General features: G+C 66.9%; 1 protein-coding gene across 1 annotated transcript; it reads right to left on the bottom strand.

Moving 5' to 3' along the window:
• Nucleotides 1-5,222: 5,222 nt before the first annotated feature.
• INSYN1 (inhibitory synaptic factor 1) lies at nucleotides 5,223-10,288 on the bottom strand. The gene is made up of 3 exons (XM_060175595.1): nucleotides 10,019-10,288; nucleotides 9,469-9,918; nucleotides 5,223-5,792 (listed from the first exon to the last, which is right to left on the bottom strand). The coding sequence occupies exons 2-3, from the start codon at nucleotides 9,616-9,618 to the stop codon at nucleotides 5,223-5,225; spliced, it is 720 nt and encodes a 239-aa protein (XP_060031578.1). The 5' UTR covers nucleotides 9,619-9,918; nucleotides 10,019-10,288.
• Between the last annotated feature and the right edge of the window lie 2,896 nt (nucleotides 10,289-13,184).

Below are 13,184 nucleotides of genomic sequence, written 5' to 3'. Positions count from 1 at the left end.
GTGACTACTTTCTGTTTGCCAAAGAAGTTTCTAAAGCCCCCCCCCTGCAGCCCTGGGGGCTGGCACTGCCCCCACCCTTGGGGCTCTCCTCTGTAACCCTTTGTCTAGGGTGCCTCCCAAAGGAGGCATGGCCATCCTGGGCGGGGCAGGTACCCAACACCTGAGGTCAGGTGGGGGAAAGCCAGGAGGCCCTGTCCACCCAGGGTCCCTCATCTGCCACCCAGCCCATTGGGGGGGGGTCTGAATCACTACTGTGGGGGGAGGCAGCCAGCACCCTGCCAATGACATCCCTCTCCCAGCCCTCCACTTGACCTTACCCTCCTGCGGGGGGGGGGGGAGGGTCTCTCCAGTCTTGGAAGTCTCTCCACCTTTGGAGGACTCTCTCCAGCTTTGGAGGGTCTCTTCCTGGCTGCACTTTGCTGAGACCCTCCCCTCAGCTGAGAAGGTGGACCCCACCTGGCAGGGCAGGGAAGAGGTTGGAGTTTTGCCCCCAAGGATGGCAGGGGAGTGGCTGGGGGGGGCGGGCCTGGTGAGGGCTGGTGACAGCTCCCAGATGGGGGACAGGCTGGGTGAGCTCAAGGAAGAGGTCTGGAAACCGGAAGTTTCTGCTGACGGAGGTCCTGGGGGATTGAGCTGAGGCCTGGCCTGCATCCCACTTCCTGTCAGGCATGGGTGAGAGCCTTCTCAGTAACACAGGCAGGGTGCCAGGGGTCTGGGTGCTGGGTGGTGGGGCAAGGCTGTGGGCTGGTCCGCAGCAGCACCGAGGAATCAGGGAGGGACCCCCCCACACACACACACACACAGCTGCCTTCTGAAGGGACAGGGGAGCGGAAGCCTTGGGGCCATCACTCATGGCTGGTGGTCACTGGCCTTCTCCCCAGTGGCTCAGTGGCAGGATGTGGGGACACCCTCAGAGCTGGGACATTAGGGCCCCCCAGCGTGAGAAGCCCCTGCAAGGACATTGACCCTGCCCAAGGGCCTGGAGCTGTGCTGTCTCCCTGTCTGATGTGGTGGGCTATGTGGACCAGGCCTGGCTGGTGCGGGCAGAGGGGGGTCCTGGGACACAAACCCTGACTTCGGTCCCTGGTCCTGCATGTAACAGGGAATGCTCTGTTTCTCTCCCCGCCCCCCCGCCCCCCCCCCCCCCCCGTCTTTTCTCTCTCCCATTCTCTCTCCCCTTTGTGATATATCTGAGAGGGGAAAGAGTGGAAGGGAGGAAGGGGGGGAGGTGGCACCTTCACCCAACGGTCCTCATCTCCCACATCTCAATAGGGACAAGGACAGTGAAGCAGGGGACAGGCAGGGCCTGTGAGTGGGGACAGAGGCTCTGAGTGGGGACAGGGGCTCTGAGTGCGTACAGGCAGGGGCTCTGATTGGGAACAGGGCCTCTGAGTGGGGACAGGGGCTCTGAGTGGGGACTGGGGCTCTGAGTGGGGACTGGGGCTCTGAGTGGGGACAGGGCCTCTGAGTGGGGACAGGGGCTCTGAGTGGGGACAGGCATGGGCCTCTGAGTGGGGACAGGGGCTCTGAGTGGGGACAGGCAGGGGCTCTGAGTGGGGACAGGCAGGGGCTCTGAGTGGGGACTGGGGCTCTGAGTGGGGACAGGGCCTCTGAGTGGGGACAGGGGCTCTGAGTGGGGACAGGGGCTCTGAGTGGGGACAGGCAGGGGCTCTGAGTGGGGACAGGGGCTCTGAGTGGGGACTGGGGCTCTGAGTGGGGACAGGCAGGGTCTCTGAGTGGGGACAGGGCCTCTGAGTGGGGACAGGGGCTCTGAGTGGGGACAGGGCCTCTGAGTGGGGACAGGGGCTCTGAGTGGGGACAGGGGCTCTGAGTGGGGACAGGGGTTCTGAGTAGGGACAGGGGCTCTGAGTGGGGACAGGGGCTCTGAGTGGGGACAGGCATGGGCCTCTGAGTGGGGACAGGGGCTCTGAGTGGGTACAGGCAGGGGCTCTGAGTGGGGACAGGGGCTCTGAGTGGGGACTGGGGCTCTGAGTGGGGACAGGGCCTCTGAGTGGGGACAGGGGCTCTGAGTGGGGACAGGGGCTCTGAGTGGGGACAGGCAGGTGCTCTGAGTGGGGACAGGGGCTCTGAGTGGGGACTGGGGCTCTGAGTGGGGACAGGCAGGGTCTCTGAGTGGGGACAGGGCCTCTGAGTGGGGACAGGGGCTCTGAGTGGGGACAGGGGCTCTGAGTGGGGACTGGGCCTCTGAGTGGGGACAGGCAGGGGCTCTGAGTGGGGACAGGGGCTCTGAGTGGGTACAGGCAGGGGCTCTGATTGGGGACAGGGGCTCTGAGTGCGTACAGGCAGGGGCTCTGATTGGGAACAGGGCCTCTGAGTGGGGACAGGGGCTCTGAGTGGGGACTGGGGCTCTGAGTGGGGACTGGGGCTCTGAGTGGGGACAGGGCCTCTGAGTGGGGACAGGGGCTCTGAGTGGGGACAGGCATGGGCCTCTGAGTGGGGACAGGGGCTCTGAGTGGGTACAGGCAGGGGCTCTGATTGGGGACAGGGGCTCTGAGTGCGTACAGGCAGGGGCTCTGATTGGGAACAGGGCCTCTGAGTGGGGACAGGGGCTCTGAGTGGGGACTGGGGCTCTGAGTGGGGACTGGGGCTCTGAGTGGGGACAGGGCCTCTGAGTGGGGACAGGGGCTCTGAGTGGGGACAGGCATGGGCCTCTGAGTGGGGACAGGGGCTCTGAGTGGGTACAGGCAGGGGCTCTGAGTGGGGACAGGGGCTCTGAGTGGGGACAGGGCCTCTGAGTGGGGACAGGGCCTCTGAGTGGGGACAGGGGCTCTGAGTGGGGACAGGCAGGGTCTCTGAGTGGGGACAGGGCCTCTGAGTGGGGACAGGGGCTCTGAGTGGGGACTGGGGCTCTGAGTGGGGACAGGCAGGGTCTCTGAGTGGGGACAGGGCCTCTGAGTGGGGACAGGGGCTCTGAGTGGGGACAGGGCCTCTGAGTGGGGACAGGGGCTCTGAGTGGGGACTGGGGCTCTGAGTGGGGACAGGGGTTCTGAGTAGGGACAGGGGCTCTGAGTGGGGACAGGGGCTCTGAGTGGGGACAGGGGCTGAGTGCGGTAGGACCCTCTGAGTGGGGACAGGGGATCTGAGGGGGACAGGGGATCTGAGCATGCTTAGGGCCCGCAATCCTTTGCCAGAGCTTGACTAAAGGTGACAGACACCAGCTCTCATCAGGTACAGCTCTGAGTACATGGCAGTGGCCTGGGTCCATCTCTCTGGCTGGCATGTGGGGACAGATGAGCACTCAGGTCACTCCGATTTTGTCAACTCACCTGTCAGGAGATCAAGGGCCCCCGGGTCCATGCCCTGTCCTGTGGGGGACGGGTGGGGCCTGAGTGAGCGTGCCATGACCCCTGGCCCTCCCTCCAGGACCAGCTGCCCCCACAGCTGAGGCTGGGCTCAAAGCAGTGGCTCTGGGACCCTCTCCTGCCCACCTACCCATCTTCCCCCACTCCACACAAGCCCCCACCAGCCTCGCAGACCCATCAGCTCCGTCCTCCCGCTTCCAGGCGGCCAGTGCTGCCCACCTCACCCCTGTCCTCTGCCCTCCCTCTGCGGGCACCCAGCCAGACACCACAGTGAGGGCCGAGGACACTCAGCAAACCTGGGAGTCGAATTCCTGGGGTCCAGTCAGCTCCCCACTTCACAGGGGCCTTGAGGAGTCTTAACTCCCCCTCCTGGGCCCTGGGGTGGAGGAGGGCAGTGTCGAGCAGCCTCTCTCAGGGCTATGAGGGCTCAGTCTGAGTGACCCATGGCCCAAAGGGATGGGCTCAACATGGGACAGGGTGGACATGGGGCCGTGGGGTGGACACAGGGGTCCTGACCCCAGGGATCTGAGGTGGACACAGGGGCAGATGGCTTCTCCCAACCCTGTCATCTGTGATGATGACTCTGGCCCCAGGGGCTTCTCCACACTGATGCTGTGGACCCCCACAGCCGCCAACCAGTGCTGTGAGCATCCTGGCCACTGTCCTCTGGCAGGAGTGTGGGTGCCAGTCAGCCCCCTGCATGCTGAATGGGGAGCAGTGGACACCCTCCCGGGCCCTGAAAGCAGATCTCCCTGGACTGGTGGGGGGGCGTGCTCACACCACTTCCAACTGCTGGGGGGACCCAGTGAGAGTGACCGGGTGACAGTGGGGCAGACTGTTAGAGGGACAGGGACCCAGTGACAGGATGACAGTGCTGGGGTGACCGGGTGACAGTGCTGGGGTGACCAGGTGACAAGCTGGGGTGGCCGGGTGACAGTGGGGCAGAGTGTTAGAGGTACAGACACCCAGTGATGGGGTGACAGTGCTGGGGTGACTGGGTGACAGTGCTGGGGTGACCAGGTGACCAGGTGACAGTGGGGTGGAGTGTTAGAGGGACAGGGACCCAGTGACAGGGTGGCAGTGCTGGGGTGACCGGGTGACAGTGCTGGGGTGACCAGATGACAGTGCTGGGGTGACTGGGTGACAGTGGGGTGGAGTGTTATGGTGACAGGGACCCATTGATGGGGTGACAGTTCTGGGGCGACTGTGCGGCAGCTCCCATGTTTGGGGGGTTTCCTGGCCCTGTCAGTGCCCTGGGTTGACCCTTCTGTGCCCAGCTTCTGTCCGTTGCCTCACGGAGACCCAGGATGGCCGTCTTGGGTGACAGTGGTCTCCTTCCTGATGGTGGGGGACTGAGAGAGGGCTGTGGGCTAGGGACACAGCCCTCTCTCCAATGGTGGGGATGTCACCTCCCTCCTCAGGCTCCTGGGGCACGGATGTGATGTTGACAGAAGATTGGGGGTTGGGGGGGAGGTCCTGCTCAGAGAGCAGTGCTGGGGGTGGGCACAGGCCCGGGCTCCAGCTCCCCTCTCCCCTCTCTCTTCCGACACGTTCACCTTCCATATCCCGTACACAGGTGGCCCTGGGTTCAAGCCCCAGTGCCACACGGGACAGCACCAGGGGAGCTCTGGGACCAGTGCGGCCAGGGCTGTGTCTCTCCTCTCCAGCACGTGGTTCCACGAGGCCGGGGCTAAGGCCAGGGAGACCACAGTGACCGTCCAGGCTCACTGGACCTGAGACGCCCCAGACGTCTGGGCTCAGGCCGCGGGGCCCACGGGTGGCCGGCCTGGGGGGGTGACGTGACAGGTCTGGCCGAGTGGGGCCCCACCCTGCAGCCCCCGGCGGCACCCACAGCCTCACACCCCCGTCTGCCGTCTGCGTAAGTGCTGTATTGGGGCCCTAGCTCTGCCCGCGGCCGCAGGGCGCCGTCTGGGTGCTCTTGTCCGAGACAGTCTGGGTGCTGCTGTCACGTGTGCCGCGGCGGCCAAGTGCAGGACCCGGGGGCCGCCGGGGCCGGGCGGGGGCAGGCCTGGGTGGCTGGGGGGGCGCACCCCCGTCGTCCGTGGCCTGGGCCGGGCAGCCCGCCCCCTCGTCGTCACAGCAGAGCGCGTGGTACAGGACTTTGTCGCTGAAACGTACCCGCTCGCGTGTGCCCGGGGGCCGGGGCGGGGGGCCGCCCCCGAAAGCGTCCCCACTGGCCGCGTCGGGGGTCCCCACGCGCGGCCCGTTGGGCACGGGCAGACCCCCGTTCATGAGCAGGAAGCCCGGGGCAGGGGCCGAGGGCACGTCGGGGAAGCAGCAGAACTCCCAGCTGTCGGAGAGCACGTCCCCCGCCGTGGAGTCCAGGCGGCCCCGCTCGGCCCCGGTCCGCTCGCTGCTGGACGTACTGCTGCCCGTGGCCGTGGCCCAGTCGTCGGGCTCCAGCTCGAAGTCGAAGTCGGATGTCAGCCTGTCAATCTGGCTCACCACCTGGGGGGCACCCGGGGTGAGGCGTGAGGTGGGCAGAGCCCCAGGGAGAGGAGTGTGAAGATGGCACTGCCCAGGGAATGCCCTCCCACCTGATGACCCCTCTGGCCTGATGCTCCCCTGCACCCCCTGGCCTGATTCCCCGCTGGCCCCTCTAGCTTGATCTCCCCTGACCTGAACCCCCCTGGCTTGACCCCTCACCCGGCCCCTCTGGTCTGACGCCCTCCCCTGGCACCCTCGGACCCCCCCTGCCTGACTCCCCGACTGACCCCTCCGGCCTGACCCTCCCCCCACCGCCTGACCCCTCTGCATGACGCAGGGTCGGCCACTGGTCCTGAGGCCTGCAGCTGGACCCTGTCACGCCCCCTCCCCAGCCAGCTCCCTGGGGTGGGGGTAGGGGTGGGGGTGGGGGGCTGCCCTCAATCCTGGTTGGGGAGGGACTGCTTACAAAAGGTCCAGCCTGAGTCGAGTTGGGCCCCAGGGTGGCCAGCCACACTGCTGTGCCCAGCACCCCCCAGCCTGGGGAACTCTGTCTCCCCACATGGGCCCCACGCTACCTGCCCCTCAGCTGTCTCAGAAGCTGACTTGGCACTGAGACTTAGCGCCTTCCGTGCCAGGAAGTGGGGTCTGTCTCCGTGCAGGAAATGACTACACCACAGAAGGAAGACAGCCACCGCGAGGAGTCACAGGACCACAGCGGAAGGGACGCTGCCTCCTGGCGGGAAACTGAGGCAGCCTGCGGCGGGAGGGGCCCCACCTCTACCCTGGGGTTCATGGCCGCAGCCTCCGCCCACCACACACAAGTCCAGGGAGCCTTCGTGATCTCCAGCACCCAGACACCCCTGCTTGCAGATCCCGCCCTAGCTCCGGATGACCCTGCAGGGCCTGCACTCACCCCTAGGCAGGGGTCGCGGGGTCGGGCTGCTGGGGGGCACAGCGCCTGCCCGCCCTCCCTCCTGCCCCCTGGCAGCGGCTTATGTAATGGGGACCCTGCGATTTTTATGGGGGCCGGGGGAGGGGGACTCACATCTGTGTCTGAGCTAATTGCTGGGGAAGCCGGGACAGCAGAGCAGGAAGGCCAGGAACTGGAGAAGCCGGCTGACCCTCTTTGCCCTGACGCCTGGCCTGTCCGCCCACTGCCCCCTTCCCCTCAGTGACCACAAGCCCTTTCCACCACAAACCCCCCCATCACATGCCCCTCCCCCTGACCACATGCCCCTCCCCTGACCACATGCCCCTCCTCTGACCACATGCCCCTCCCCCTGACCACATGCCCCTCCTCTGAACTACATGCCCCTCCTCTGACCACATGCCCCTCCCCCTGACCACATGCCCCTCCTCTGACCACATGCTCCTCCCCCTGACCACATGCCCCTCCCCTGAATTACATGCCCCTCCTCTGACCACATGCCCCTCCCCTGAATTACATGCCCCTCCTCTGACCACATGCCCCTCCCCTGAATTACATGCCCCTCCCCTGACCACATGCCCCTCCCCCTGGCCACATGCCCCTCCCCCTAACCACATGCCCCTCCTCTGACCACATGCCCCTCCCCCTGACCACATGCCCCTCCCCTGAATTACATGCCCCTCCTCTGACCACATGCTCCTCCCCCTGACCACATGCCCCTCCCCTGAATTACATGCCCCTCCTCTGACCACATGCCCCTCCCCCTGACCACATGCCCCTCCTCTGACCACATGCCCCTCCCTCCACTGACCACATGCCCCTCCTCTGACCACATGCCCCTCCTCTGACCACATGCTCCTCCCCCTGACCACATGCCCCTCCTCTGACCACATGCCCCTCCCCCTGGCCACATGCCCCTCCCTCCACTGACCACATGCCCCTCCTCTTCCTCCCCTCCAGTGGCCACAGGCCCCCCTCCCCCCCTCCATTCCTCTCCACCATGGGCAGCCAGGCAGCAGAAGGCAGGAGGCACCGGCCTGCTCCCTGAAAACTGGGGGTGGGGGTCCAGAGCCCAGCCAGTCAGGTGCAGGGCCGTGTCCCTCTCCACCCGTGTCCCTCTCCACCCGTGTCAGATGGCACCGTGCCCTGCCCAGGTCAGCCCTGAGCCCCAGGTGACAAGTCCAGGGACCCAGGACCAGGGTGGCTGCCCCAGGGGCTCCTGGCTGAGGCTCCTGGCAAGCCTCCCTGGCTGAGCACACTCCTCCTTCCCGGAGGCCCCCAGGCCAGCCACTCCTCCCATTCTGCTGCCCTCAAAGGCCATGGCAGTGTGACCCATCCCTGAGTGCAGCCAACAGTCAGTGCCACCTCAAAGACCAAGGCCCTGGCATGAAGTGGGAAGCAGGCCAGGTGACCCCTCACCCAGAACAGAAGGCTGGTGTTGGGCCACTGGGGGGGGGGGAGCTGCACACAGCACCTTCATTCCCAGCCTGGGGGCCTAGGAGTCACAGCACAGAGGCCAAGCTGGGTCCCCGAGTCCCTGGCTCCCCTCTGCTCACCACACAGGTCTGCCCCCAAGCTTGGCACCATGTCAGGGGTAGGCACTGGCATACAGCTGTAGCAGCCTACCAGTCCTGGGGGCACAGGGCCCGAGGATGCATGGGGAGGGGGAGGTGGGGGGGTGACAGTGTCCCCGGCCAGGCTCAAGGCCCCTGGGCTGCAGGGCCTGTGAACTCTGGGTATGTGGGGGGGGGGGGTCGCGCCTGTCCTCCCTGGCTTCCCCCTCAGCATCCTTTCTGGGTGCCCATCTGTGGGTGCCCCATAAGGGCAGCAGAGGGCAGGCCCTGACTAGGGGCAGTGTGCTCTTGGGGTCCCCTCCTGGGGGGCCGTCCCTCTCTGGGGTTCCCGAGTGGTGGCAGCGGGTGAAGTGGTGCTCTGGAAGTTCACACAGGCCTGTGAGGGCAGCGCTGCTGCTTGGGGAGACAGAAGAGGCTCCATGGGGAGCTGATTCTGGGCGCCTCGAAGTGGAGTCCCAAGTCCCCCGGGCTCAAGGGCAGACCCGCTGGGACCAAGGTCCCAGAGCCCCACGCAGGGGCAGACAAGATCCCACCAGGCCCAACCTGGGAACGGGACGCAGAAGCTAGGGAGGATGGGGTCTCCCGAGGCAGAAACACCCTCTGACTGGGAGGGTCACCACCATCCCAAGCACCTGAGGGCCGACCCTTCCTCTCTCCTGGCCTCTGCAGAGCCCCCCCCCTCCTTAGGGCTTAGGCTCCCCCAGTACCCCATCCCCACAGACATGAGGAGCCGTGACGCAGGGTCCCCACGGCCTCTGTGGCCTGCTCACAGGTCAGCTTCGCCAGGGCCCGCTGTCCTGAGGTTGGGAGCCCTTCACGCACCCCTCGCACCTGGATGGATGCCAGCTGCCCGGGCCTGACCCCTGGAGCTGGGAGGCCGGGCTGCCCTTGCCAGTGTGGGGGCCCATGCCACCTGAGCCCCCAGCCTGGGGCCCACCTCAGGCCTTGCTGTGACTGACCCTGTGGGCCCCTGAGGGAGGCTGCCAGCCTGGCCTTGGGTGGGCTGAGGGGCAGTGCCAGGCTCATGCTCCCTGTGGCCGGTCAGCTGCAGGCAGGCAGGAGGTGGCCAGGGCTAGCTGGGTGCGGGATGGGGACCCTCCTGGCTGCCAGGGAACTGGACAGGGGCCGGGGGCAGGGGGTGGGGGCAGGAAGGGCAGGGGTCAGTGGTCAGGACGGGCAGGGCGGAGGCACTCACCTCCCTGAGCTCCCTGGCCACCTGCTTCAGCTCCCGCAGGATGCCCTCTAGCTGGCCGATGACCGTCCTCATGCGCTGGCGGATGTGCGCACGCTGGCCGCCGGGGTCCTCACCCGGCTGGCCGAGGTCCGGGGCACCCCGGAAGTCCATGCTTTAGCAGGCGGTCGCAGGCCTGGCCATGACCCCCCCAGCCGGCGCGCGGAGCCCCCCTGGGCCGGGCACAACTCCACATCTTAACGGCCCCCCCCACCCTGGCTCGGGGTGGCCCTCACCCGCGGGCCGCCCGCTGGGGACGGGGACAGGGTGCGGGGACAAGGGGCGCGGGGGAGGCCCGCGGGGAGGCCGCCCCCCACCACCCCAGGGCGCAGGGGCGAGGCCGGGCGGGGGCCGGGGGGCCGGGCAGGGGTGCGGCAGGTCCGGGCGGCGGGCTGGCGGGAGGGGGGCGGCCTCCTGCGGAGAGAGGGGCGTCAGAGATGCGGGACCCCGGCCCGGAACCCCGCCGGGCGCCCTGCCCCCTCCTGCACCCCGGGGACCCCTGCTTCGGACTCACCGGGGTGGGGGCGGCGGCCTTCCTCCGAGCGGCCCCGGGCGCCTAGGGGGGGCTCCTCTCCCGGGACCCATCGGGCCCGCGCCCCGGGGTGGCCCTCGCCCGCGCTGCGGGGCTCATCTGCGCCGAGGGTGGGGCCTGGCGCTCGGGGAGGGGCCAAGGGTGTCCCCGGCGGCCACAGGTGACGGAGGGTCGGGCGGAGGGTGGGGGTCCTGCAGTCGGGGGCCGGGGTCAGCGCGGCCGGGGGCTCGGGGTTTGCTCAGCCTGGCCGCGGGGGGTGGGGGTGCTCAGGCCGCGCCGGAAGGGAAGGGTGCGGGGAGGGGGAGTGGGGTGCGGGGAGTGCGTAGCGGGGTGCGGGGAGGGGGAGCGGGGTGCGCGGAGTGGGGAGCGGGGTGCGGGGAGGGGAGCGGGGAGGAGTGAGGAGGGGGAGCGGGGTGCGGGGAGTGGGGAGGGGAGCGGGGAAGGGAGCGGGGAGGAGTGGGGAGGGGAAGCGGGGAGTGAGGAGGGGGAGCGGGGTGCGGGGAGTGGGGAGGGGAGCGGGGAAGGGAGCGGGGAGGAGTGGGGAGGGGGAGCGGGGAGTGGGGAGGGGGAGCGGGGTGCGGGGAGTGGGGAGGGGAGCGGGGAAGGGAGCGGGGAGGGGTGCGGCGTGGAGGCTGAGGGATGCGGGGGAAGGGGAGCGGGGAGGCGTGCGGGGTGCGGGTCTGGATGGGGGAGGGGAGGGAGCGGGCGGGCAGACGGCTCCGAGCCACAGCGGTTCCTGCGCTGCGGCGAGGCGAGGCCCCCGCCCGGCCCCCGCCCCCGCCGCCAGCCGCCCTGCAGGCCTCTGGTGCCGGCCGCCCGCCGGTGCTCGGTCGCCAGGCCGCCCGGTGCTGGTGCTCGGTGCGCCGCTGCAGCTGGGCCGCCGGGAGCGAGCGTTAAAGGAACACGCGCCTCCCTCCCGCGCCCTCCGCCAGCGCGAGCCGGCCTCACCCGAAGGCACCGCGCACCGGGGCCGCTGCACCCACTGCGCCACCTCGCCTGAGGGCCGACGCTCCCCCACCCCGCCCCAGGGGCCAGGCGACAGCCCCCGCCCAGGGTGCGTGCGAGGAGCTCCCAGCCCACCCAGTGGCCGGGGGAGCAGGCAGACCAGGCCCTGGGGGGCGGACACTCCACCCAGGGTGGCCGGAATGTGCCCTGGAGGCCCGTCTGTCTTGGCTGAGATGGTGGTGGTGATGGTGGGGGTGGTGGTGATGGTAGTGATGGTGGAGGTGATGGTGGAGGTGATGGTGATGGTGGTGATGGTGGAGGTGGTGATGATGGTGGTGGTGGTGATGGTGGAGGTGATGGTGGTGGTGGTGATGGTGGGGGTGGTGGAGGTGGGGGTGATGGTGGAGGTGACAGTGATGGTGGTAGTGATGGTGGGGGTGATGGTGGAGGTGATGGTGGGGGTGATGGTGGTGGTGGTGATGGTGGAGGTGATGGTGATGGTGGAGGTGATGGTGGGGGTGATGGTGGTGGTGATGGTGGAGGTGATGGTGGTGGTGGTGATGGTGGAGGTGGTGGTGGTGATGGTGGAGGTGGTGATGATGGTGGAGGTGATGGTGGGGATGATGGTGGGGGTGGTGGAGGTGGGGGTGATGGTGGAGGTGGGGGTGATGGTGGAGGCGATGGTGATGGTGGTGGGGGTGATGGTGGAGGTGACAGTGATGGTGGAGGTGATGGTGGTGATGGTGAGGGTGATGGTGGTGGTGGTGATGGTGGAGGTGATGGTGATGATGGAGGTGATGGTGGAGGTGATGGTGGTGATGATGGTGGAAGTGATGGTGGTGGAGGTGATGGTGATGGTGGAGGTGATGGTGGTGGTGGTGATGGTGGAGGTGATGGTGGGGGTGATGGTGGTGGTGATGGTGGAGGTGATGGTGGGGGTGGTGGAGGTGGGGGTGATGGTGGAGGCGATGGTGGAGGTGGTGGAGGTGGGGGTGATGGTGGAGGCGATGGTGATGGTGGTGGTGGTGATGGTGGTATTGCAGGTGACGGTAGTGACAGTGCAGTCACAGCGCAGCCTCCTGCCCTGGCCACACCTGTCTCCTGCCCAGCGCTGGACCTCTGCTTGCTGCCATGGCTGCTCTCCGTGAGCTTGGCCTCAGCCCTCCTGGGGGCGGCACCCTGAAGGGTGTTCCCACTGCGGCGGGGGGGGGGGGGGCACGGGGTCCCAGCCGGAACAGGAGGTGGTCTGTGTGGCACCGTCATAGGGCCCGGCTCCCAGGTTCTGAGGTCTCCAGAGGGGTTGGGAGGTAACTCAGTGGGTGGAGCACGGGGCTTGTCCCTGGGGTCCATGTGCAGCGGAGGGGAGGTGCGTGACTGGTGCCCTGCGTGACTCCCCACTCACCACAGAGAGCCGAGCCACGGCTGCCCTGCGTGACTCCCACCCACCACAGAGCACCAGCCACGGCTGCCCTGCGTGACTCCCACCCACCAGAGCACCAGCCACGGCTGCCCTGCGTGACTCCCACCCACCAGAGCACCAGCCACGGCTGCCCTGTCATGTCATCCAAAGAGGCCGGGAATCGCCTGGACAAAACCCACTTCACCTGGTTAAGCATACACATTACAGTGCGCAAGGACCCAGGTTCGAGCTACCTGCATGGGGAAAGCTTCATGAGTGGTGAAGCAGGGCTGCAGGTGTCTCTCTGTCTCTCTCCCTATGTCCCCCACTCCTCTCGATCTCTGGCTGTCTCTGTCCAATAAATAAAGATAATTTTTTTAAAAAAAGAAGAAAAGAGGGAGTCGGGCTGTAGCACAGCAGGTTAAGCACACGTGGGGCAAAGCACAAGGACCGGCATAAGGATCCCGGTTCAAGCCCCCGTCTCCCCACCTGCAGGGGAGTCACTTCACAGGCGGTGAAGCAGGTCTGCAGGTGTCTGTCTTTCTCTTCCCCTCTCTGTCTGCCCCTCCTCTCTCCATTTCTCTCTGTCCTATCCAACAACAACGACATCAATAGCAACAATAATAACTACAACAACAATAAGACAACAAGGGCAACAAAAAGGGAAAATAAATAAATAAAAGAAAATTAGTAAAAATAAAAATAAAGATAAACAAACAAGAGCATCCCAGCAGGGAGCACAGTCTGGAGTCCATCCCTCCTGTCCCATGTGCCAGAGTGACGTTCAGCTCCTCTCTGTCCCTC

This window comes from Erinaceus europaeus, chromosome 16 (genome assembly GCF_950295315.1).
Source record: "Erinaceus europaeus chromosome 16, mEriEur2.1, whole genome shotgun sequence".
NCBI lineage: Eukaryota > Metazoa > Chordata > Mammalia > Eulipotyphla > Erinaceidae > Erinaceus > Erinaceus europaeus.
This window is presented reverse-complemented; position numbering and strand designations above follow the sequence as displayed.